Source organism: Gambusia affinis, linkage group LG09 (assembly GCF_019740435.1).
Source record: "Gambusia affinis linkage group LG09, SWU_Gaff_1.0, whole genome shotgun sequence".
Classification (NCBI taxonomy): Eukaryota; Metazoa; Chordata; class Actinopteri; order Cyprinodontiformes; family Poeciliidae; genus Gambusia; species Gambusia affinis.
The window spans coordinates 25980121-26006828 of record NC_057876.1 but is presented as its reverse complement, the minus strand read 5'-3'; the positions used below and the strand labels follow the sequence as shown (position 1 = coordinate 26006828).

At 40.4% G+C, this 26708-nt stretch overlaps 1 protein-coding gene across 2 annotated transcripts in view; it reads left to right on the top strand.

Moving 5' to 3' along the window:
• Window positions 1-266: 266 nt before the first annotated feature.
• Window positions 267-26708, top strand: part of LOC122837066 (protocadherin Fat 4) — a 123417-nt gene continuing 96975 nt past the window's right edge. For both annotated transcript variants that reach the window (XM_044127136.1, XM_044127135.1), the window contains exon 1: window positions 267-5791. In XM_044127136.1, the coding sequence (XP_043983071.1) occupies window positions 689-5791 (5103 nt within the window). In that variant the 5' untranslated portion in view covers window positions 267-688. The remainder of the gene's footprint in view (window positions 5792-26708) is intronic.

Sequence of the window (26708 nt, the reverse complement as noted above, 5' to 3'; positions counted from 1 at the left end):
CTGAATGTGTAAAAAATATTGTCTTTCTTCTGGAAATGAATCCAGCTTTAAAACAAGCAATTACTTATAATTAAGATCTCCGGGGGATATTGCTACCTGTATGTTTGATTGACACCTTCCACCACCAGCTGAGCTGCCATAAGGAGGGCCGGCAGAGGGCGGGCAGACAGAAGACAGGACATCCAATGGGATCAGTGATGGGAGGGAATTTGTTCCACTCCAGCTTTGTTCTAACTTACTGGGACTCCTGAGCGCAATATGACTGGAGCACCGTTATTCCCCGGGACGGTGCGCGTATGCTCAGCGCGCCCTAACTTTTTATAAACTTCTTTGCGCATCTCCAAGGATTTGGGAACTTTTTTCTGGCTTTTTCTAGCAGCGCAACCCCCCCTCTCCCTCAAAAGAAACCAAAAGGCAATCAGAGAAGCTGAAATGCAACTTTCCTGATCTGCAAGAATAATTTTCCTCCATCCAGAGGATTTTGTTGCAGCTGGATGAAATAACACTTGTGGAGTACTTCTGGGACACTTCAGTGCGGATAGAGGGGAAGAGCTGCTGCTGCTTTTCTCATTGAATTTTGGCTGCAGACACTTTGTGGAATACAATGCTGTGGAGGCTCTAACTTCTGTAAAGTTGATGCATCATCGGCATGGACTCTGTCTGAGAAAGGTGGACAGGTTGACTGACCATGGCGCTCACAGTTAGAGGCTTTGGCCGGTTTCATTTTGTTCTGCTGATGCTGTGGACTCTGCCGGGGAGCTGCGCGTCCAGCCAAGTCCGCCAAGAGTTCCGTGTCCTGGAGGAGCAGCCAGTCGGAACCTATGTGGGCACGATAGAGACCAAGCCCAGCTTCACGTACCGTTTCAGCGAAAACCACAAACTTTTTGCGATTAACGGCACCACGGGAGTCATTTCCACATCATCGGTGATTGACAGAGAAGTTCTGCAAAGTGATGTCATTAACGTAGTGGTGCTGTCCAGCCAGCCGACCTACCCCACGGAGGTCCGGATCGTGGTTTTGGATATTAATGACAACTCTCCGGTGTTTCCAGACACGTCCATAGTGGTGTCCTTCAAGGAGGACGCCAGCAGCGGGAGACAAGTAATCCTGGACACTGCCACGGATTCTGACATTGGAAGCAACGGAGTTGATCACACCACTTACAGGATAGTGAAGGGGAACGAGCAGAGGAGATTCAGTCTGGATGTTACAGTCAATCCCAGCGGAGAGGGGGCATTCCTGCATCTGGTTTTAACCGCTGGTCTGGACAGAGAGGTTACCCCCTTCTACCAGCTTCTGATCGAAGTGGAGGACAAAGGAGAGCCGAAAAAGTTTGGCTACCTGCAAGTAAACGTCACTATTCAGGATATAAATGACAATCCCCCTGTTTTTGAGCTAGATCAGTACCAAGCCAGTGTGTTCGAGGATGCAGCTGTAGGTTCGAGCATCCTGCAGATCACAGCATCAGATCAGGATGAGGGAGCAAATGCTGAAATCAGGTACTTTTTAGATGAGGGGACGCCTTTTCAAATTGATCCTAAATTAGGTACTATTATTATTAAGGAGGGATTGGACTATGAGATTAAGAAAGAGTACTCACTGACCATTCATGCTGTAGACAATGGTGTTCCCTCTCTGTCAGGCCGAACAGAAGCCACAATAAAACTTTTAGACGTGAATGATAATGACCCCGTTGTGAAGTTCAGATATTTTCCCACCACTTCTAAATTTGCCTCTGTTGATGAAAATGCACAGATAGGCACTGTTGTAGCTCTGCTCACAGTTTCAGACTCAGACTCACCCACAGCTAATGGCAACATATCTGTTTCAATCTTAGGAGGCAACGAGCAGAGACACTTTGAAGTGCACACATCTTCTGTGCCCAATTTAAGTTTGATTAAAGTTGCGAGTGTGTTAGACAGAGAGAGGATTTCCTCATATAATCTGACTGTTTCTGTTTCAGATAATGGCAAACCTACGGCCAGGTCCTCCTTTGCCAGTCTAGTTATTTTTGTGAATGATATTAATGATCACCCCCCAATATTTCAGGAAACGCTGTACAGAGTAGATATCAGTGAAGGAACTCCAAAAGGTAGCTACATTAAAGGGGTTTCTGCAACAGATGGTGATTCTGGGCAGAACGCCAACCTGAGATACTCTCTGGTGTCTGGAAACACTTTGGGCTGGTTCTCCATCAGTGAAAACAGTGGCCTGGTTACCAGTGCCACTTTGCTGGATAGAGAAATCGCATCTGAAATTGTGCTCAACATTAGTGCCAAAGACCAGGGGCTGCAGCCCAAGATTTCCTACACTAAACTGATAGTTAACATCATGGATGTGAATGACCAAGTGCCTACATTTACTCAGAGCACATATCACGTTTCTCTGGTGGAGCATGCTCCTGCTGGCACTGAGCTGGTGCTGCTGTCTGCCTCAGATGACGACCTCGGGGCCAATGGAACTATCCGGTTCTCATTTGATGCAGAGACCCCTGCCAGCATCCAGGAGCTGTTTCGTCTGGATGCCGTGTCGGGCCGATTAAGCACAGGCGTGGAGCTGGACAGGGAGCATCAGGCCTCATATTTGCTCCATATCCGTGCAGAAGACGGAGGCAGCCCCCCACTGCACTCTGTAGGAAATGTCAACATCACCATTTGGGATATCAATGACAACAGACCAGTGTTCTACCCTGTTCAGTATTTTGCCAATGTGAAAGAAAATGAACCCCCAGGTTCTTATGTGACCACTGTTTCAGCCACAGACCGTGATTTGGGAAGAAATGGAACTGTCAAATACATAATTACAGCAGGAGACACTTCCAAATTCCGAATTAACAGCAACACAGGGAAAATCACAACACTAGTACCCCTGGATAGAGAGGAAAAAACTGCTTACCAGCTGCAGGTGACAGCAGCAGATGGGGGAGGCGTGCGCTCACACACCCAGGCCATTGTGACTGTAACTGTTATAGACACACAGGATAATCCACCTGTCTTCAATCAGAGGGTGTACAGCTTTGTCATGTTTGAAAATGTAGCACTTGGGACAGTCATAGGCACCGTGTCGGCCACCACACTGGACCTAAACACAAACATTTCCTATCTGATCACCTCAGGTGATCAAAGGGGGCTTTTTTCTGTGAACAGTGCAGGCCAGATCACAGCATCCAGTCAGATAGACAGAGAGGAGCAAGAATTTTATCAGCTTAAAATTGTAGCCAGAGCCGGCGAGATCACAGGAGATGCATTTGTAAACATAACTGTAAAGGACTTAAATGATAACGCTCCTCATTTTATTCACAATATGGAGCATGTGAGCGCTGTGGAAAACTGGAGTACAGGACATGTAATATTCCAGGCAAAAGCATCGGATCCTGACGAAGGTCCCAACGGCATGGTGATCTACAGTCTGAAAGAGAATCCAAAAGGTTTGTTTCACATCCATGAGCGGCATGGTCTGATCACACTGACTGGCCCGCTGGAGATCACAACAAGCTCTTACGAGATCGAAGTAATGGCTGCAGACATGGGCGTTCCCCGGCTAACGTCCAGCCTCATCCTGATCGTCAGCGTTTATGATGTCAACGACAACTCACCTGTGTTTGATCAGCTCTCATACGAAGTCATCATTCTAGAGTCTGAACCTGTCAACAGCCGGTTCTTTAAAGTGCAGGCCACCGACAAAGACTCTGGTCTCAACGGGGAGATTATGTATGACATCACCAGTGGCAACATGGGTGATGTGTTTGGGATTTTTCCAGATGGACAGTTATACATCAAAACAGAGTTGGACAGAGAGATTCAGGACAGATATAACTTGGTGCTTGAAGCCAAAGACAGGGCTGTGGAACCACTGAGCGCCTCAGTAAACGTTACTGTGATCCTGGATGACGTGAACGATAACCGTCCTCTCTTTAATAGTACTAATTATGTGTTTCATTTTGAGGAGGAACAGACGAGAGGATCAGTTGTTGGATATGTTTTTGCTGAGGATAAGGACTTTGGCCCTAACAGTGAAGTCAGATACACATTTGAAATCCCACAGCCCAATTTTGAGCTGAACACTATCACGGGGGAGCTTAGCAGCATGCTGCAGCTGGACCGTGAATCACTGATGAGGCAAAGGGGTGCTGCTGTGTTTAGCTTCATTGTCGTCTCATCAGATCAGGGTCTCCCCAAACCCCTCAGAGATCAGGCCAAGGTACAGGTTTACATTCAAGATATCAATGACAACCCTCCAAAATTCACCAAAGATGTTTATCAGGCCTCCATCTCTGAGTCAGCTCAAAACATGACTCAGCTGCTGCGGGTTTCTGCCTCCGATGTGGATGAGAACAAAAATGGACTTGTTCATTATCACATTATTGAGGGCAATGAGGAACATCAGTTCATGATAGATGGCAGCTCTGGACAGGTGACTTTAGTTGGAAAGCTGGACTATGAAACCACTTCTTCTTACTCACTTAAAATTATAGCTGCTGATGCTGGAACTGTGCATTTGTCTTCCACTTGTCTGCTGAGCATTAGCATTCTGGATGAAAATGATAACTCTCCATCCTTCCCTAAATCCTCCCTATCTGTGGATGTGCTAGAGAACATGAGAATAGGGGAATTAGTGGCGTCTGTGACTGCCACGGACACAGATTCGGGTCAGAATGCAGACATAACATACAGTATCACAGGCACAAACAACCACGGCACTTTCAGTATTAGCCCCAACACTGGCAGCATCTTTCTAATTAAAAAGTTGGACTTTGAAACACAATCATTTTACAAACTCAACATAACTGCAAAGGACAACGGTAGACCTCCTCGCTCCTCATCCATACCTGTGGTCATTCATGTCCGGGATTTTAATGACAATCCTCCTATATTTGCCCCTGGAGACATTTTCAAATCTATCCCTGAAAATCTTCCTCTCTCGGCCTCTGTCATGACCATTATAGCTCACGACACGGATGCAGACATAAACGGGCAGCTACAGTACTCCATTGTTCAGCAGATTCCTCGAGGGAGCCACTTCAACATCGACCCAAGCTCTGGGCTCATTTACACCAATAAGGAAATTGACAGGGAGTTTTCCAACCTGTTTGAGCTGACCATCAAAGCCACAGATCAGGCAGTTCCAGCTGAATTCCGACGATTCGCATTAAAAAATGTCACAATATGGGTCACAGACCTGAATGACAATGTTCCTACTTTTGTATCCCAGAATGCTCTCGTGGCTGAGCCCAACATTGTTATTGGCTCCATCCTGACAACAGTGATGGCCCTTGACCCTGATGATGGGGAAAATGGGGAAGTGGAGTATGAGCTTTTGGAAGGGGATGCAGACACCTTCATTATGGACAGGTACAGCGGGGATATTCGCCTGGCTTCCCAGCTGGTCCCATCTCGACTCATGTACACCCTGGCAGTGTCAGCAACAGACCACGGCACTGACCGTAAGACCTCCAGAACTGAGCTGACAATCATCCTTCAAGGGATAGACGGACCCGTTTTCTCTCAGCCCAAATACATAACCATCCTTAAAGAAGGCCAGCCGCCAGGAACAAATGTCATCTCCCTGGATGCCTCAAGTCCAAGGGGCTCTTCATCAAAAGTGGAGTATTTCATTGTGGCAGTACGGAGTGGAGGAAAAGGCGTTGGACGACTTTTCACCATTGGACGCCACACTGGAGTGATACAGACAGCTGCGGAGCTGGACAGGGAACAAGGGTCCGACCTGTACCTGGTGGACGTGTACGCCATTGAGACAGATGCCAGCCAGCCCAGAACACAGCGTGCTGAGGTAAGAACATTGCTGACTGTTTTACTCTTTGAAAGCACCTAACAGGGAGCTTAAATTTTGCAAAGGATGGCTTTTTTGATCTACTTGGCAGGAGAAGGACATGAAATCAACCACTGGCAGTTATTTGACATCAACACAATATGATTAATAAATTCCAAAGTACTTGTACAATAAACTGGCATTCTAATGAAGATCAGTAAAGCAGGCTTTTATTTTGCTATCATAACACTGATAAAAAAGCAGTCTTGCATGTCTGCTTTACAAGCTCCTTTGTTACTTTTACATCCCCAACATATTCTTATCAGTGGTTATATGATGTGCTTTCAGATAATATATGTTGTAGAAATGAAAAAGAGTCATTCATGTGGTCTTGCCGTGCAGGTATGCAATATCAGAGCCTGAATTTCTCTGCGTTTGAGCTGCCTGAGGGTGTTTTGGCAGTGGGGTGGTCTTGGGGTATCTTTATTCCACCAGGTACTGCTCCACTGGCAATAAGTGATCGTTAAAACTGGCTGACCTCTACAGACTTTATAAAAAGATGTTGAGGTCTAAGAGAAATTTAAGTTGCCCTGTGAGTTTTCACGATGTGATGCATTTTTAAAATATTTTTTTATATGTAATGTGGGAACTGATTCGGTTGGCCGGTGGCTTGCTGCCAGTGAAATCAACACCAAATGTGTTTTTTTTATTACTTTATAAACCATTAACCAGACGTCATACACCTTGTTACGACAAGCTTCAATCAAAAAACAACAAAAAGATGAAAGCTGCTTCTTTTCTTGGAGATGGGTTTGTGTTAGTTTTAAATATCAGAGACAAACTGGGATATTATGTTAGCAGATGTAACTGTAACAGTTTGTGAAGGTCATATTGAAATATCAGACATTCTCTCATTTTTCTTCCAGTTGAGATAGCAATCTGCTACTCTGCTTACAAGGTTGCTGAGTTAAATAGAAAATAAAGAGCTTTACTTTTCCATCATCAAATCTTAAACTTTGGTTTGGTTTCAGTCTAGGCTTGAATTGTGTCCTTATAACAATCCATTTTCTGGAAAGTATTATTAGTGCCCTAAAAAGTATTATACAAACAAACTTTAGTGTGTTTTATTGGGATTTCATGTGATACGCTTCATAACAACAAAAAAAAGGAACATAGGTGTAAAATGGATATTTTATATTTTTAAAAATCAAAATCTGAAAAGTGTGGCATGCACTTATATTTAGCCTCCTTAGCCCCTGAGGGAATACTATGAATAACACCTGCAAGTCATTTGTGCGTTTATGACATAGGTCAAGCTTAGTCAGGTTAGGAGTTCATCTGTGAACATTCATTAGTAAGTCATGACCCAAGTCCTCTGTTGGATTTAGGTCTGGATTTTGACTGAGACTTTGTAGCATATAAATCTGCTTTGACGTAAATAACTCATTTGTAACTGTTGCTGCATGTTTAGGGTCATTATCTTCTCTCATCATAAGTCATATGCTGCCTCTAAGAAGTTTTATTTCACGTTTTCCCTTTAGTTAGCTTCATCTATCTTCCTATTAATTCTGACCACATTTTTTGTTAATAACCCAAATATTTAAGTTGCACAACTCATAGCTGTTCTGTCGAGAGATTTTCTCACCTGAGCTGTGCATATGTGCAGCACCACCAGAGTTGCCATTTACCTCTTGGCTGATTGTATGATGAATGCTCTCTTTGCATGCCTATCAGTTTGCACACCAGAGGAATCCATTTCCTTATTAGGTTACATCTGTTTTTCTATTTCGGGCTATCAGCGTAAAATGTGACGGAAAACAAATCTACCCAACACTTTTCAAATTATTTGTGAAAATTTTAAAATCTATGTGTCATTGTCCTCCTACATTCAAATTATGGATTACTTTCATGATTTATTGCATTGAGTTAGATGTTTGTTATAGAGCAATAAAATGGGGATGAGTTCATATGAACATGGTTTAGTTTTGCACTGCAGTGATCTCAACATCCAGGATGAATGAGCAGGTCATATCGAAAGTGTTTGGTGTCCTCTGTCTGCGAGACCTAATAGCACTACAGCATAAACCTACAGACTTAGACTAATGTTTTTCCACTGCTGTGTTTATACACAGGATACCCAGTAGCAACTGGGGGATCATTTCCATCCCTGGGGTTGTGACCCTTTCACGTTCTCAGTTTCTCATTTTCCCCCCATTGATTGGATGCATAAGGGAAAGCTGGCATGTCATGCTCTGCTATGCGGCATGTGTGACGTTTTAAAAACAATTTGGACAAAAGGAATTCGGCTGGAGATGCTTTATCGTGACCAGCGATCTTAAAACACCTCACAAACTTTGTCAGTTTTTGTTCTTTGCATCAGCCCTGCAGAACTGTTTCTTCCTTCTGGATCGCATTTGGGTCATATGCTGCAAACCTCACTACAGTCTGCATGTAGACCAACACTGGTACACACTGTTAGACAGCCATAATGGGATGTTTCCATTTAGTAGCTTCAAAATGGCAATACTTAATTTCTTCTTGGATTACCTCATTACCCATAAATCTTTCATTTATTTGCAACGTTTGGTATATTTGATGAGAAAAAAAAAAATCTTGGCAGCCATTTTATCTATTGTTGTTGAGGAATTTGCAGTTAAGGAGGATGTTTTTTATTTTGCTCAAAGGTTTTGCCTCATCACATCCTGTGTTGTTCTTGTTTGGAGCTGGGGAGAACCTCCACCCCCTGAACTCCCAGAGGATTCTCTCACATCTGAATCCCATCCAGCGCTCTCCGTTCCACTCTGGGCCACGACTGGTGTCACAGCACGTGTTTCTCATCAGGCGTTAAGCAGCCTCAGATCACTGGAATGGGGATTGTGTGCCACCTTCCTCATATGAATCGCCTTCAGTTTGTTATATTTACAAACAAATGACAGGAGAAGTCAAAGGGGCCATTTAACCACTGGTATTTGATCGAAATGGTTTGACTCGTGTCAATTAGATGAGATGATCAAAGAGGAGACTGGCCTGCTCTCCAAATGTTGGAAATTCAGAATAAAATGTGCAATTTATTTTATTGCACCCAGTTCTTATTTTAACAAGTTTTGTTTGTTTACACGGATGTGGTTGGTTGGACCAAACTGGCTATTGTATCTCTCAGAAGGAGCCAGTAAATAAACACTTGGCCCATGATACTTTCTGAAACATTTGAAAAGATCCTACAAGTGACTATTCCACCAGCAGTATCTTGATTATTGATAAATAAAATGAAACATCCTTGATTGCAGATAAGCTGCTCCAAATTAAGTGGGAGATAGTGAATGGATGGACAGATGGCTTTACTTCAACTAAATGGTTGCAACACCTTGTTTCTTCTCTTGTTCAGCACTTTTGTGACAGATTAGCTGCTGTGTTTGGGATTGTTGTCCTGTTGATGACCAAGTTTAGTTGAGAATACTGGATTATGCTTGGGTCAGTGACCACAAGGTCCCAGAGTCCTGCTGCTGCAAAAGAAAGCCCAAACTATGACTCCTCCATCAACGTGTTTGGAAGTTGGTATGAAGTGTTTGTATTGTTTAGTTTCTTCCAAACATGATGCTGTGCAACATGGCCAAATATTTTTGATGGTTTTATGTAAATGTTCCAGAAGTGTTTTGGTTCATTCAAATGCCAATTGAGCCACACTTGTTCAGTCAGTTTCTGACTGTGCAGGATTCCACATTTTACATCCTAACTCAGGCCTGCAGAGTTGTCTTCTGTTTTTTGGAAATTTCACAATTTAAACTGTGCAAATGGACAATTTGATTAGCTTCTTTAAGCTCAGTGCCTGTTCAGCTAAGACAGAATTACTCATACTTTGGTGCACATTTTCTTCTGACTGAAGGAAAGATTAATTTTTTGGAGTTGTCCAGGGAGAATCCCAACTTCAGCCTGAAATCGGAGATAGGGATTAGGGTGATGGGAATGAAAGATAAATTGTTTTAAGTTGATTTTGGAGAAGTATTTTTGTGATTACAAACACGTAATTTTTCAAAAAGAAAATTTATAAAAGTTATTTTTTATAAATTAATGCTCCTTCTGCATTTCTTTATAATCTTTTGAGAGATGTCAGCCTTGTTAACTGTCTGAATAAAATGTCTTGGTTGGAAGAAATTATGTAAAAACAAAAATCAGCAAACCACCAAACACTCATGCTTTTACACAGGTGACCACACTTCCTTATAAACAGCTGGGTGTATTCAGTTCTTTTCCATCCCTATGCTTATAAAAACTTTTTAAACTCCATACCTGTTTATCAAGCTACATGTTTAGTATTCCATCAGACAGAAACAAGAAAAACTTCTTCAGAATAATGCAGATCTCCCTTGTTTCTGTTTATTATTTATGCTATCCCAGCATCTCTGTAGCCATAAACTGGCAAGCAACAAAAGCTTTCTGAACTCCCTTCTAATCAAATTGAAGTGCTGTTATTCTCTCAGAGGCCCAAAGTGCCACATCACTTCTTGCCCCCTCCTCTTAAAGGCATTGTTCCCCTGTAAAGTAAACACAGTGGAAGCGTTTCACAGGCCCTCCTTTGTTCTGCCTTTTCAGATAAAGTGTTGTGCTGACCCGTCAGGGACTTTGCTGGACTTTTATTATTCTTTTGTCTGTGCCAATGTTTCACCCTGGCAGATTTAGGAGTGTGCATGGATTCTCCTGACAGCCAGCTCTCCTCCCCTCTCATCACCTGTAAGAGTTTTACTTGGATTTAAGAAAAGGGTGTCAAGTGGTGAGGCTAGGAGTTGTAGAAATGGAGGAAGTGATGTGGCAACAAGGTTTCTTAAAGGGTCCTTATTGGAAGAAGTCATGGGAAGAAAGCAGAAAGGGAACAGTTCAGGGTTTTCAGAAGGAACTGGGATCATGCAAAATCTGAAAAGTGTGGTGTGCATTTATATTTATTCTTTCTGACTAAAAACCTCTGTAATCCACATTTTTCTTCAATTCCGGCTGGAAAACTTTTGGGATACGTCTGTAGCCACTTTGCACATCTGGAAACTTCTCTTTTTTCAAACTGGCCACTGAACATCTGTGAACATACATTATCAAATCTCGCCACATATTTTCCGTTGGATTCAAATGGGAAGAATTTTAATCCGTCACCCTGCTGATGTTTATGGACATTTTCTGCTGGAAGGTGAACCTCCACCTCAGGTTCAAGTCTTTCGCATCCTCTTCATTTTTCTTCCAGGATTGTGTTTTGAATTAATTTTGTCTTTAAAAAATGTTTTCGTCCTTATCACTCCAGATTTGTAAAGCGCATAACTTTTAGTTGAGTTGTTGATCTGTGTTGCTCCTCCAAATTTAGATTCAGATTAAATTACACACAGATGCATGGAATTTACTAATTGTTAGAAATTTGAAGGATGGGTTTTATTATTAAAACAAACAAAATTATGTCTTAATTTCTTCCCAGGTCATGTTCATCTTCTGCTTGGTGTTGTTGTGTTGCATACAATTTTACAAAATGTTAATATTTACAGTTTTAATGAGACACACAATCTTACAAAATATGCAAAGAAACATTAAATGTTGCTTGTTTTTCTCCTTCTTACTTACTATTCAATAATTATTACATTTATTTCCCAATTAAATTTTGATTTAATTGGGAATGAGTTTTGTGGTGGAAATTATTTATCAGATAATGTGCTATAACTTTATTAATCTAATATTGAATATATTATGAGATAAAAATTTTCCTACACAATTCATTTATGTATTTAATCTAGACAGTGTAGCATCAATATCTAAAAATCGATAAATTTTCTTTCTGATTCCATTTTGTGCTTCTTTGATATTCTTGTGATACTAAATTATCCTGAATACAGACACCGGTGAAAAAATGATTCGGTCATCAGAGACCGTGTTAAGGTTTTAGAGAAGCCAGAAAAAGAGACTCGCTGAAACACAAAACCGACACAGCTAGCCAGGTCAGCGAGCCGGCAGAAGAAGGTCATGTACAGCTGGATGATTCGATACGGATGCTGGATTTTGTGTATTTCTGTCTCTGCGTGAGAGTATTAATATTTTTTGAAGTGTTGATGACAGCAGTTTCTAGGGAAAGGTCGACCATTGTTACACATCAGAGCTCTGCTCGTCTTTGTTTGTCTCAAACCAAACCTGGGATTCATGAACAGAACTTAATATGCAGACTTCAGGGTTCCCAGAGGAGGGAAGAGGAATGATGCAGAACAAACTACATCCTTGTGCATTGTAATTCACGGTCTGATTGCACTATTTTGTGTATCTAATTGTCTGCATGTACATTAGCAGAGGCTGTGATGCACTGGCCATGACCAAAGTTGTAATTCACAGGATAATCTGGACGGACAAGCGCTTTTTAAATGGTCATCGACAAGGTGAGGCATCTGCTTGCTGCTCTTCTCATAGGTGGTCCCAGCAGACATCGGGTCGGCCGATGCTGAGGAGGGCCGGCTTGTCTCACAACGTTTTTTACGAGACACCATCGCAATAAAAGTCGAATAAACATTCAGTCGTGCATAGATGCGTGCAGGCAGATGCTGCCAAGAACACATAAAGCCACACAGAGACGCTGGCCACAAGTTCAAACTCTCAATCAGCTGCAGGAATACTTGAATGGTTGTGGCAAGCAAAATAAGTCTGTTTTATGTAGTTTATTATGAATATGTGGCTATCAAAGACCGTTATTTGTTGTGAGTCTTTCCTTGTTTGCTTGGGTTTGTCTTGCTTCATTCGCTTTGTGTCTCTCCATTCAGAAGTGTTGAATATCTTAGGCTGCTCTCCACCTTGTTTGAGTCTCGGTGACGAACTTTAACATTTCTTCAGTTCTTTATCAGGACTTCAGCTCATTAAAGCCTTTGGATCTGTTATTGTGGTTGGACAGCAGCATCTCATGTCTGTCAAGAGGATTTTAAAAGGTCATAAAAATATTATTCTGCTCGAAGCATTAGGTGAAAAAGCACTTTCACCCTCACATATTTCTTCTTTCTTTTCTTTTTTTCATGTATACAGTAAGTTTAATTTTAATATCCAACTTGAATAAATATAGAAGTAAGTTTTCAAGCCATAATTTAATTTATTAAAGGAAAAAAAAAATCACTAACAAAATCAACTTGGCCTCCCTTGTTGAATTTCAACAGCCAGACCCAGACCTGAGTGACGTTATGAGCTCCAAAATCAAGAAATCTCCTGAATAAAACCTATTTGACAAGAGTTCCTACCACCAGATATTAGGTTAACAGGAAAAATTACTTTTTCACATTGAACCAGGTTGGGGAAGATACATTATTTTCCTTTAATAAATCAAATCATCTTTTTAAAGCTGCATTTTTTGTTTACTCAGGTTTACACTTAAATTTGCCAAAAGCAACAGGATAAATCTGCAATGAGGAAAATGGATTTTTCTACCACTGTTGTTTCTTCTGCAGACTCACAGTTTTAGCTCTTTATTGGTTCTGTGGGTTTGTATCCAGAAAGATTTGGACGATCAGGATGTGAGGAAGTTTATTCATGTTCTGTTACTGGCAATTTAGCTTAACTTTCTTGTAAAAAAAAAAATTAAAAAAAAATAGAGGAAGTGAAGAATTTCTGAGCCTTTGTCAGATAATCATGCATAATTATCCAAATATTCTTTCAGAATGGGGATTTTAGGCTGTGTCTGGTCCACAAAACTGAGTTTTCCTGTAGGGTTTACCTGGAGTCTGTGAGTTGCCAAGAGAGGCCATTTTAGGGGAGAGTTTGTGAGAATGTTTGCAGTAGGGAAGAGTAGGGTAGAGCAGAACCAACAACCTTACATTAAACCTGAATACTCTTTAGTCAATCCCTTTTATCACCTGAGGTTTATTGTGTGAGGAGATAATGACAGAGTCAACACTTAAAGGAGGGATTATATTAGCAATTTTGCTAAACAGTTAAATAAAACATGTTCAGTGTAAGATTCAAATACACAACATTACTATGGAGGTTTCTGAGCTTAAACTTTTTGACATTTCTTGAATTGTCATCTGTGGCAAACTGAATTGTCTCTGTGTGGTAGCCCTGCCCTACACTTCTGTAAACAGGTTAAAACACACATTATTTACATCATCTATTTATAAACATAAAATATGCTGGTGAAGGGAACGTGAATGTGTATTAAAAGAAAAAGTCTGTCTGCTCTGTGGCCGACTGTCCGCAGCTTTTCTCTCTTTACTCATGCAAAGTTGATGCAGGACTTCAAGTTACAATAATAAATGACTGTGGCCTGAGCTGTGCATGCGCTCGCTGGTCAGAGTTTTGCATCATCTGGTTTATTTGCACATCAGAGATACATTTCTGTTGTAGTGCAACTTGGATTGTCATGCCTCATTTGGGTGGGGGTCATTCCTTAGTCTTAAGCGCACAGTCGCCGACCAAATGTGAGACCAAAATAGTCAGAACCTCCGCGGGGCAAGCATTTCTGCTTTGGTCTGCAGAATCAGGCGAGATCAAAAGGGAGCCATTCAGGATTTCATTCAGTGCAATCAGAAAGGTGCGTCAGAAGCTGTGAAGTTAAGTTTCCAAGCTTTACATCAACTGAACCAAAGTAAGTTTGATTGAGTGCAGTTGAGCTGCAGATTTTCACTGAGAAAATAAGTCTTTCCCTGTTAGGACTCCATCTCAGAGAAGTCTTCATCCCTTCTTTCTGTTTTGCTCTGACTGTGAGGAGACCATAAAAAATGCCCAAGTCTCTCCAGCTCCAAAAAAAAAAAAAAATGTTCCACTACTTTCACTAGTAAAACGAATGGAGTTAGAGAGAAAGAAGTAGAGCACTGGGTTGATTTTGGCACAAGCTCTCTGCAGTAATAATGGATCCCAGCTATGGGGTGATTTATTCTTCCACGTGACTCACAGAGCTCCCTAGCATCAACAAATACTCCAACTTATCCACATGCAGAAATACACAAAGCCAATTTCCATTGTTTTCAGAGCTGACCTGACTCTGCTTCATGTCTTTCAAAAAAAAAAAAAAAAGAAGTTAAAGGGATCGCTGCTCTCTTGCACATCTCACTTCCAGCCAGCCATCAATCAGCAGCACCCGTGAGTGACTTTGAGTACAACCGGCCCTTTTCCAGAGCGTCCCGCCTCTGGGGACATCCGATGAGACAGAGCGGCTGGGTTCTCATGCATGCAGTCAGGGGTGCACATGCAAACACCTCATTTTAGTAAGACAAGCGACCCACAGGCAGGAAGGGGTATCTCCTGCAGCCTGGACAGATAATTTAGGAGTGATGTGGGGGATGGATGGAGGACAAAGGGTGAGGAGCAGCAGGGGAAGAAAAGGAATGAGCAAAGATAGACTGGCACCAGACAGTGAGAACCTTGCTGTGGCAGGGCTGGACGACATGGCTGGAAAATATGTCATGATGTTTCAGATCAGTTGATAATCACTGATTTGTTTTTTGTTTTAAATATCTGAAATACTGCCAAACTGGTGGCAGTATTTTATCTTTTATCCACAGTTTCATCTCCATGTTGTTTATTTTTAAGCAGTAACGCAAACTGCTGTTGTGCAAGTTATCCAACAAGTTGCTGCTAGGTAACCAGATAATCAGTGAGTTACCAGGTAACCAATGACCGAGTTATTTGATGCCAACCTGGCTTAGTTGGCCACGATAGCTGCCTACAACCCCCATAATGTTGTGTTGTTCTGAATCGGAGTTCAGTGAATATTCTAAACATTGAATATTTCTGTCAGATTATCTATTAATATTGATCATGTCTCTATCATAATGTATATTGTTATTGATTTATTATCTAGCTTAACTGTATTGTTATCAGAATCAGAATTCCTTTTATTGTCATTGTGTAAGAAAGAAAGCACAACAAACTTAAAAAATGTATCCCCACTTTTATGAGTTTCCTAACAGGGGATCTGCTGTTTCTCTTGATCTGCAAGCAGAATAATACAACTTTACTAAGAAAATAAAACATATATTTTAAACCATACTGCTTTTTCTATTTGCTACCTGATTTACTCTTTAACCTTGCAAAATCATTTCTTGCTCAGTGTGTTGTGTGAGTCTTAAACCACAGCTGATCTGCAGCTGCTTTCAATATTGAAACTGAAATATTTCACCTCACAGATTGTCCCTGCATGACTTTTTTTTCCGGCAGTCAATTTCGGTACAAGTTGTACGTTTTTTTTAAGATCGTGCAACAGAGTGGTAGTCGTAACTCTGTTCATACTCTTCGTTTGACAGCTGCTTGGCCTCCTCAAAAACCTTGAGTATCCACGATTGTCTGCTAAATTCTTCTGGGGGATTTTTTTCCCATTGTAGAAGTTTTTTGTATGTGTTTTATTGCTTTTCAAATTCTTTCCTTCCTGTTCTTATTGAACTGTTCGGTGGGAAAGATTTAATTATTTATTCAGTACTTCTACCCCATTAAGTATTTTGAAAACTGAGCAATTGAAATAAAGAAAATGTTAAGAACTCTTTCTGTTGTTTAAATGCCAGTTGTCATTTGTTTTCTATCCAATGCCGTAAGTTCTGATATTGGCACCAACTGCCTCCTGTTTTTGTGCGATGATGCAGTAGTTGTAATAGTGTGTTGCTTTTATTGGTTTAAATTCCTATTCGATACATCTTTTGTTTTATTTGACTTAAGGACAACAGACGAAAATAGTGGCTAAATCAGATACAAGATTCCGTTTTTTGGTGTTATGTAAGTGAACTGTAGAAGAGACTTTCAATGAACAATGGATTTACTGGATGGCATCATTTCGGCCTGGAGTTTGGAGAATTTTGGATCCTCAAGCCATTTTTGAGCAGCCTTTGTAAAACGGGAGGAGGGAGGAATGTTGGGCTGGTCTGCAAGAATGTTGCATGTCAAAATCACCTCCACCTCAATGACAGGAGTCAACATTTTGGCTTGGAACATTAGATTCACTCAAGATGACCGTTTTATTTCCTTCAGCTGTCATACTGTGACAGGTTGTCTTTTGCTTTTACACAATTAGCAGGTGCTTCTCATCAGGTGTTTCTGTGCAGCAGAACTTTAAACATAAAGCCGGCCGTTCTTCACTGGCTAAACTGGCCTTCCACGTTTTTCTGCCAGGGGTCATTTCACTGAAAGTCTGTGGTTGTTTGCTGAGAGTCAAATGTCTCAGAAAAAAAAGCTTGTGGTTTCAGAGACAATAACTGCAAAGTATGATCTTCAGCTAGCATGGTTATTATCTCATTCAGGCAGATTCTTGGATCAGTTGGATATGTTTGGCGCCGCTTACTCTGTATTTGAATGTTATAATTCTGCAGTCAAGTACCACAGGGTAGACTGGCTGCAAAGATTGCCTGTAAACATTTTCTCTTGCTTCTGCATGGCATCTAGAAGAGTTTGGTTCTTGGATAACCAACAAAACTCTTTTGTTTATGTAATTTCTGAACAACTTATCTGCTGTCAGACACAGACCAGTAAGAGCTCCTGGCTTGAAGGAGCTAAGCATTTTTGGGTGAATGCAGGCCTCCTTTCCCCTCTCCATTTGGGTCAGTTTAATTGAAAGCAGCTGGTGAGGGCTCTGGGCAGCACTGTGCGGGGTCTAGTCAACGTGACTCAGGCTGCTGCTCATGACTGAGGTACCTGAGCTGCAGCGCTACAGGCTTTGTCTGAGTAAACTGACATTTTTATTAAAGCTTTTTGCATCCTGAACTGTTGACTTTTTGCGAAAGTTAAAGGACAAAAGGGAAAGTTGTGGTTTCAATTCTGTTTATTCACATTTTGGTCTTTTGTTTCTTTGATTTTTCTTTTCGCCACAATTTTCACCAGGGTCCATTGTGTTGGGATGTCAAGGTGTAATTTAACAAAGTGCTGATCTTAGAGCAGACTTTACGTTCTTCCCTTTCAAACAATGGACCATTTTAAATTGAATTGCTCGTGTTTGTGTCTGTATACCCCTGTTACATGCCTTCAACCATAAACACCATCGTTACTGTATACTTTCTCAACAACCCAGTGAATCTTGGCACCCTTTTCTCATTTCTCTACTGTTATCCTGCTTGGCTTCTCTGGCACTGACACGTAGCTCACAGAGATGGAAAAAAACCCAAAACAAAACAAAATAAAACCGTCCACTTCAAATGAATCATGCAAAAACGTCTAAACTTGGCTGGCCTGCTGTTGAGAGGCAGATTGTAATGAATTTTCCCTCCCAGGACATTGCGTTCTTATGGTATTACAAAGAAGGGGGGATCAGATATAACAGAAGTGTGTATCTGTATCTCATCCAGGGGGCTCCTGGTGAGGCTTCACTGATAGTTCCACAGCCTGAGTGTGAAAGCTAGTGGCTAAATGAAAAAGATAATTACAGCATAAATATGCCACTTCAAATATCATTTTGCAGGTTATCTAAAAGTTTTCCAAGTCTCCCTTTTACACTTTTCCTGTTCCTGGCTGTGAAAACAAGTCCTTAAATGACATAAGTACACACAAAGATGCAGATGAGTAGTAGCTGAAAGTCTTGACTTTAACAGATGTAAGAAGTTTGATCTGCGTTTCATCAATTTATAGTGAATGCTGTTACATCACGCTTCATGACAAGTGCCTATACTTGGCAAATTTGACATGCACGTGTTTGGGATGTCTCCACTTGGCCCACCTCTAGCACAAGACTAAAATACATATGGGTTTTACATGTCCAATTTTTGAAACATGAGAAAAAATGTGATTACCAAACAAGTGGGTAGAGATTTGTTCCAGATAATAAGATCTGCATCAAACTTAAACAAACAGCTTTTTCTCTAATCACTTGTGGTTTTTATTTGCATCAAATCTTGCTCTGCAGTCTGTCTTTTTCCACAGGGCTTTTACCTCCTATGTCTGCATTACTTTCAGTTTTTCGCTGCAAGAATTCTTAAATCTTATAAAGTCTATTTTTCTCAAACGTCTAACACCAAAAAATGTTGTTGACTCAATAAATGCATCATCCTTTATTGATCATCTATCCTGACATAAAGAAATTGTAACAATGGGTGTATTTGAGACCGGATGGTGGCTTCAAAGTGATTAAGCATTTAATAATAGATTGGTTCTTTGCTAGGTTGTCTGTTAAACAACACCACTTTTTTATCCCTTCAGTTTTTTATGCTCAATTGCTTCACAAGTCAGAGTTTGTTGTCTTACATACACCAATGCTTGCAGAAATATTTACAAAGAACTCTTTAACATATGAAAAGGCATTTATACCCAAGTAAAGCAAATTATAAAGTGATGAAAAAATATTCTCTAATGCATTTTTATTTGATGGAAAAGCAACCACAAAAAAACACATTCACAACATTTTCAAGAGTCCAGACATAATTTAAAGTTATGCTAGACCTCTTAATTTGCAAGCTACTTAACACATTCTGCAAAACCAAAGCTCTACTTACAACTTTTACAGGTTCTTCTTTGTCTATGTTCCAATCTTGTCTTAAGAATGAGTCAAGAAATTTTTCTGTGAATTTGTTAACAAGAAATAAAATGAACAAATAATACATTCATTGGGAACTCCTGGCTTTGCAGAATATTGCTTGTCCAATAGGGTTTAGTATCTTCTGTGGCTTTGGAGAGGTTTCATGGTCATTTCTTAGTCATTGAGGTTTACCAAAATCTGAATCATAAATTTAATTGTTATCAGCTATTTTATTTTTTAGAATGTCAGCAGACTGACAAGCGTTTTCCTGGAATATGTAGTGGTTTTTATCATAATCCTTCAAAAGGACTCTTTATGTAAGTGCGGTACACTGTTGGTATATGTCTTTGCATTCTTTATGTATGTTTACGTCTTCCCGCTGAAAGCCTGCAGACTTCAGGCACGCCAGCTGCCTCAGTGCTAATCCCTCCTCTTGCAGATTTACACATGATCCCGCGGAGTGTTTCGTGCCACTTGATGCAGCTATTTGATAATGAGTGAGCGATCCGATGAGTAGTGAGGCTCTCGGGAGCCGTCCGAGGCGGACCTGAGAACTCTGACCTGACTTGGCAGAACACTAGCGGAAGCAGAGCTGCGGCAGCCAGGCAGATGCACTCTTTCAGAAGGCACGGTTGAGTTTCACCAGGCTGATAAATATTTGTGTATATGTGTCGCAGCATGTCATCGTGGGACAGAGTCTCACAGCGCCATGGACTGGCAGCTCGAGTGTGAACTCTGCATGCTCTCTTTATTCTTCTGACGCCTGACAAGGCCGAGGCCCTGTTGGTAATGATGTGGTTATTACTTCCCATCATGCCTCGCTGCAGGCCGGACTGTAAAACTTCACGCTGTATTCTCTGTGTCCTTCAGCAGCTGCCTGCAGAGTGCTGGACTTGGCTCTTTTGAAGCCTTTTTTTCATTCTGACACAGATGTTGGACCTCAGTTACAGGACAGCGCTTTAAGAAGTTTTTCTTTCAAAGCTGTCACATCTGAGCAGTTTTATATATGCTTGGATACAAGAGGGTATTGAGTAGGTTCCACTTTTGTTCTTGAAAAAGCCTTGACCTTATACTTAGAGGATGGTGTCCTGGAGTAACTGAGGCTAAGGAAATCGGCAACATCAGATCTTTCAGGTCTCTTGCCTCCCACCTCTGATATGAGAGCCTATGAGTTTTCTACCTGCTGTGTAGTGGGACCATATGAGCACCTTAAACACTTTTCTTTTTCACCATTCCTGAGCTGATGAAGGGTGCTGCCTCTGCAGGGGAGCGTTATTGCCATGTAGGGGGCATGATTCAACAAAATTGCTCAGTTTGTTGGCAAAAGTACCATCCTTGTGAATGAGTCAGTACAAGACGATTTTCACCCGTCAAAGGTCAAATGTTAAAGCTGGCTGATGTATTTACTTGGCCCTGGAAACATTATGGGAATGGTTGTAGTGTTATGGAGCACCTGAAGCATTACCAGTCAGTCGATCCTTCAATAGGGTGTGTTCACATGTAGACTTTGTTTGAGCGGGGACCCAAATTGTAACATCTGTAACATTTTCAGATGTGTGGTTTGGTTTTACGCTGCACTGTGCCAAATGAACCAAACCCTTTGAAAAGACTGTTCACCCCCTCACCTTGGGGGGGCGCTGCACCAAGAACCACTGAAGGAAACGGCACAAAAACATCTCACAGTATTTCATATCTCTGTTTTTTGGGGGTGCAGTGAGTCAGCTCCAAGGAAATTGATGGGCACCAGACTGGGCGCTTTGCAAAGACCAGTAAATGACGTGGCAAGTAGCACTAGGCTTAGGTATGTCAGCTTTCCAAGCTGCATTTTATACTGTAAATTTGTTCTCTAAATGAAATCATCAGATTTTATTCTGTAATTTTTTCTTCAAATAATTACTATTTTCAGTTTAGTAGGAATAATCGTTCCATTTCCTGTTATAAATCACTTATACCATACATTTTTGGCTAAATTTTGGATTTGCACAATTGTCTTCTGTCATGATGGCTCAAACAAAAGCCTATGCAAAAGTTTTTTTACTATAAATTCTTCATTTGTGCTCCACATTCAAGCAAAAAGACTAATTGCTTCGAATCCTTGTAAAATTTTTGGATAGCCGCAAATACACTTGACACAATGCTGTCTCAAAAACTCTCAGGTTTGGCAATACAAATGACATAGTAAACTGAATACCCATTATTACTTCAGCTGCAAACCTTGGATAACAACAGACAGCTTAGATCTGGTGGAGGTTTGGCAGATTTTGCCCCTTTTTTATCGTTTGGCTCCTTAATTTTACATATCCACTATGGGAATTTAACTCTGAGCAAGAAAATCAATCAGAAACAGAGCAAGCGCATCAAATTTCAAACTGTCTTTGAAACTCAAGATTCATTTGTTGGCTTTATGCATGACCCCTGCTGCTGAGTTTACATGAGTCCCCTTCTTTGACTCAGAGGAAGCCGTCGCTGCCCCCAAGGCTGGAGTACTGCCAGCTGCTCTCATATGGAACCAGTTTGATTCCCTCGCTGTCAAACGTCCCGTCTGCCCCCAGCAAACACCCCACATGTGAAAGGCTGGGCGGACATGGTGCTGCTCGGTATTAACGCCTGTATTTTCCTTCTTTTTCTCAAAACATTTAGGGATTTGATTGTCAAAGCAAGACCATGAATGTACAGTTATTCGATAGAGTTGACTGAATGTTTTCTATTTTATGTGCTCTTCAGTTGTTCTTTTAAAAAGAAGAGCAAGTCAGAAGCCAATAATTACAAAAATATGGTATATCTGCAACCTATAATCTATAAAATGTTTTCTCATTGTGGGTGGATTTAATGAAGCAAATAAACTTTTCAGCAGTATAATAATTTAAATATGATGACTTGTTCATTATGAAACAAGTGACTTGAACTTAAAACATGATGAAATGCCAATGATTTAAATCTTAACAGCACATTTAGTCAGATTAGATTTTTCATTTGTCTTTTCTTCTTGACATTAACTTTGTATTTCATTTTGAAATGTGCTTGAAATGTTATGAAAAACATCCAAGCAATAGATTTTGTTATAGCAGCAGTGACAGGGTACTGTTTATGCAAATGAGACAGAGGTGGTTTAACAGAACATCTGAGTCAAAGTAGGCTTCCTACAGTTCACTAAATTTAAACAAACTGTTAATGCAAATTTGTGAAAATTAAGAATGAAGCACAGCATCTCGCTTTGCACAGTATTTCTCAATAAATACTGTGCAAAGCTACTGGTCTCTCAAGCTTCTTTTGTGAAGCTGTAGTTGTTTCAGTTTAATATCATCATGAGCCCCAAATTATGTTTTGGACTCCTAATTTAAAGTAAAACAAGAATTAGTTTTCGATATGTTGTCCAGTGAGTTGACTAACAAGTACTACACATCATACACACTGATCCAAAATGATTGAAGAAGTTCCCATTATTACTTCAGCTGAAACCATTAATGTGGAGTCTTTTAGTAACCAACTAAAGCACACCAAAAAGAGTGGGAGAAAAAAATTACCATCCATAAAAATAAATGTGAAAATGGCATCACAGGGGTTTTGGTACTAAATCTAACCACATGCAGTTAAAGTCTTACAATACTGACACATACTGTTCTGAAAATAAAACCAAAAACAGCAACAACAAAAAACTACTGTAGAGAAATAGTTATGCTACTGTATTGCCAAAGAGTACACAAATAATTGCCCAGTCATATTTAGAAATGTAAATGTGGTATTTATTGATAATCTTCCATAACCAAAAGGAACAATCTGAATAATTCTGTCCCCTTCTGAGTTTTTGGAAAGATTTTAAATTAGAATTTATCACAAAGTAAATTCTTATCCTAGTATTTCCTTCATTTTAAAAGTAGAAGCAAGCATTAAGCTTCAAAGCACACCTTGATTAAATACAGTATTGAAACCAGCACTGTTCAGATGACCTGCAGCAGTTCTCCCAACGTGTTTTTGACTTCAATCTTAAAATAAAAACAGGGTTTCCCAACCTCCAGCGCATCCTTCAATTCATTCTTCCTCCTCAGAAGATAAAAAAGTTCAACTTTCCATATCAATACCTCTCACTTTTAATTGTATTTTCTTCATTAGCTCAGGTTGTCTCAGAAATCAAATTTATACCATTATAACATAAATTAACTTTGCGCAATAATTACACTGCCTTTTGTTGCTGTTGATGTTTTTTTTTCTCCTGTTCTGCAGTTCGCTCTGCCTTTAATTAATTCTTGCACTGAAATTAACTTGGGAGAAGTCCCAGGATGGTTCATTTAGGGTGTATATGATTAGGAGCAGCCTAGGAGATCAGAGCTTCTTTTTATTCTGTTGCTCTGATGTTAATTTGTTTACCATCACCCCCCTCTCAGCTCCCATGCTCACAATCGTGTCCTGTTGTTTTGAGGTTTTTATTTCTTCCAATCATAAGGCCTCGTACTCCTTTGCCCGGTTTGTGTCAGATGGAAATGAGGTCTTTCCATTTCCTTTGGGATGAAATGGATAAATCACTGGATGGATGTATAGATGGATGTGCGGTGGAAGAAAACCTTGTGTGGAGCCCGTCTCTCCAGGTCTCCATTGAGCAGAGATTACATCGCTGGTTGGTGGCCGTAAAATGCAGCGCTCTGCTGGCAGACACCAAAAAAGGCTCAAAGAAGTCTTTTCAAACCTCGCTATTGTTAGCCAGGGATTATTCTTTGGGTTGTTATCCCATTATGCTGTAATGGTAGCAATTTTCTGCTTAGGAATTTGGCTTTTTCTAAAGGGAAATACACACTAGAATGTTCTTAAATCAAGCATTTATTATTTGCAGTTTCTAATAATTGTATTCAATTTTCACAATTGGTGGTCTTTTAGGTTGTCCTTTGTTGGCTGAATTAGGCGTAATATATATTTTTATTGATTGGAGATGGTGTGAACTAAGATGGAAGCGGGTATTATTAGTTGTTTTCACATGCCTGCTGGCCTGAAATTAGACTCTTTCTTTCAAAATTCTTCGAATGTTTTCGGGAATTAATTTTTTCCTATCTTGAGCAATGCTTCGCTCTTTATTACAAAGCGAGACATCAACAAGGCTTTTCACAGTAATGCTCTTAACAGGTCATTAAGCCTTTTTTCCCCCCTCAGTTTTCTGTAAGTTAGCACAAACACTAAAACCTTGTGTCTTTCACGTCTGATTAGTGACACTTTAATAAAGTCGTTTAAAGTTCAGCAGACTGAATTTTCCACCTTTTCTAGTGTTTCTATGGTCACAGAAAAACGACCCGCATTCAGGCCCTGTACGCAATCTTTTAAATGCAAATCCTTTAAAAGTAACTGTGTAATTCGGGCTGTGGAGACTCTCCCGACTTGGCTGAAAGAGAAAGTGTTTTTCTTTTTTTATATAAGGCAACCATGGATGTTTTTCTCTCTTTTTCTTCTTGATCTGACAGCAATTGACTAAGCAAGTCCTTAAGGCGTGACTAAATCTTGGCAAAATCTTTACGTTTCTTTTCCTCTTCTATCTTATACTTTTTCTTGGATGGGCCAAGGTGGACAAAGCCTGTCTTCTCTTCCACTTGATTGGGTCAGAAGGCTGAAATTAAATGTTTGGTTCAAAATTGTCTCTGCATTCCCAGCATCTTGTTTCCCCCTTTTCTTCTTTTTTTTGTTTTATGGCACTCAGGGAAGTTCAGAAAACTATGTCGAATTGGCTACAATCAAATCATTTATGGTGAGCTCACAGAGAAGGAATTAATGCATTTTATATGAGGATGCCGAGTCCAAGGCAAAGTATCCTCAGCAACATGTGAGAAAATTTCTCCCCTCTCTTTCTCCTTGTCTGTTTCACTTATTGAAATTATAGCTGTCACCCACTTCACGACAAGGAGAGCCAGGGGAAGCAGGTCATTGACTTGATTTTCATGGGAAGCCTGATTCGGCCATTCAGGGTCTGATAGGTCCGGTACTGACAGCCCCTTTGCGCTAGGGGAGGGGAGCATGCCGCCTTCATTGTGCCCACGGTTTGCTGAGGAAAAACAAGAGAGCGCCGGGGAGACAAAGGGCTCAATGGGAACAGTAGCCCCTGTGTCCCTTTGCCTCTGACTGCTGCTGCTGGGAGGCTTGTGTCTTCCATTCTGGCCTCAAGTGCTGCTCCCACCCTCTCTCAAACAGCCCTGCACTTTCTTCTGCCACCCGGTTTTTCAAGCTGTCAAGTGGCGGCAGAGGTGTTGCCGTTTCATTCGCTGACCCCTGACACTGTCTCTCTGAGTCCCGTCGCCCCTCAGTGCAGAGGTTGTTTGTCATCTTCATTTGCAGAAGAGCACTCATCGGTTGAGAGAAAGGCCTCATTTCTGTTCTTAAGTAGAACCAAATGAATCTGTATAGATCCTCTCACCAATAACTTCGTTCACCTGACTGAAGTCAGTTTTCATTTCTCTCCTTGAACCATTGGCGAATTGTTGATTCTCACTATATACTAATTTTGAGTAATAATTTCAATTTCAAAACTAAAATCTGAAACTGAATCAACATATAGAATAGTACAGAAAAAAGAAAAAAATCTGACTTTGATCTCAGAAGTCTGAGATTAAAGTTAGAAAAAAATCAGTGCTGTGAAATTAATCATGTTGTACTACAGTGATTAATCATTATGCTTCACTTTATAAGCTTAAAATTTGTTAAAATATTCACACTTTCAAGCAATGCTTAAGAAAATGTTTTATTTTCTCAAGCAAACATTTCTGAAGTTTTCATATCATGAAAGGCTTAAAATAAGTCATTTTGCTTCCAGCATTAATCTTGAAATGTTAACTATGAAGTTGTTGTGGTTTGATGGAACGATAAGTAATCGTAGCAATATGTAGCTACATACGACCTTGGTTTTATCCAAACATCCATCAGGGTAAAATTTATGTTAGTGACTCTTATTATTATAATGGCGTTGACAAATGGGAAGTAACGTCGATTGCTCTCTAATCATTTCCTATAAAATTTGTGCGATGAGCCAAGTGAACGGTGAAATTTCGAGTTCTTACAGTTTTACGTGCAGAAACATGCTGTCACCCCAAGTGACGGAAAATTTGAACCTTTTGCTGTCATTCGTTGTGTCCAGTGTGACAACACACTGTTGTGAATTACATAACCCTCTGTGAAAGAGAAACTTTCAGGTTAAAATAGGTAATTTCAATAATATGGATTATATAATATTTGCACATTAAAATTTTAGGATTAAACGCAAGCATTAACACATTAACATTGACACTAGTAAAAATGTAAACCAAATTAAATATATTAAATCAAGTACAGAACTTTATTTGGATTGCAGTCATCTGCTGAGACAAAATATTACTGCTTATTTCCTCCATGTGTCTGATGATGGGATTCCAGTTATTGAATGAGGACTTTCATTCACCTTTCCTTTACTGTATACCAACTATCTGTTTTTTTGAGACCGTTTAAATACTGTAAAATGTAAAATTGCAAATATTCAAAGCAAAGTTTACGTTTCCCCTGGATTACAAG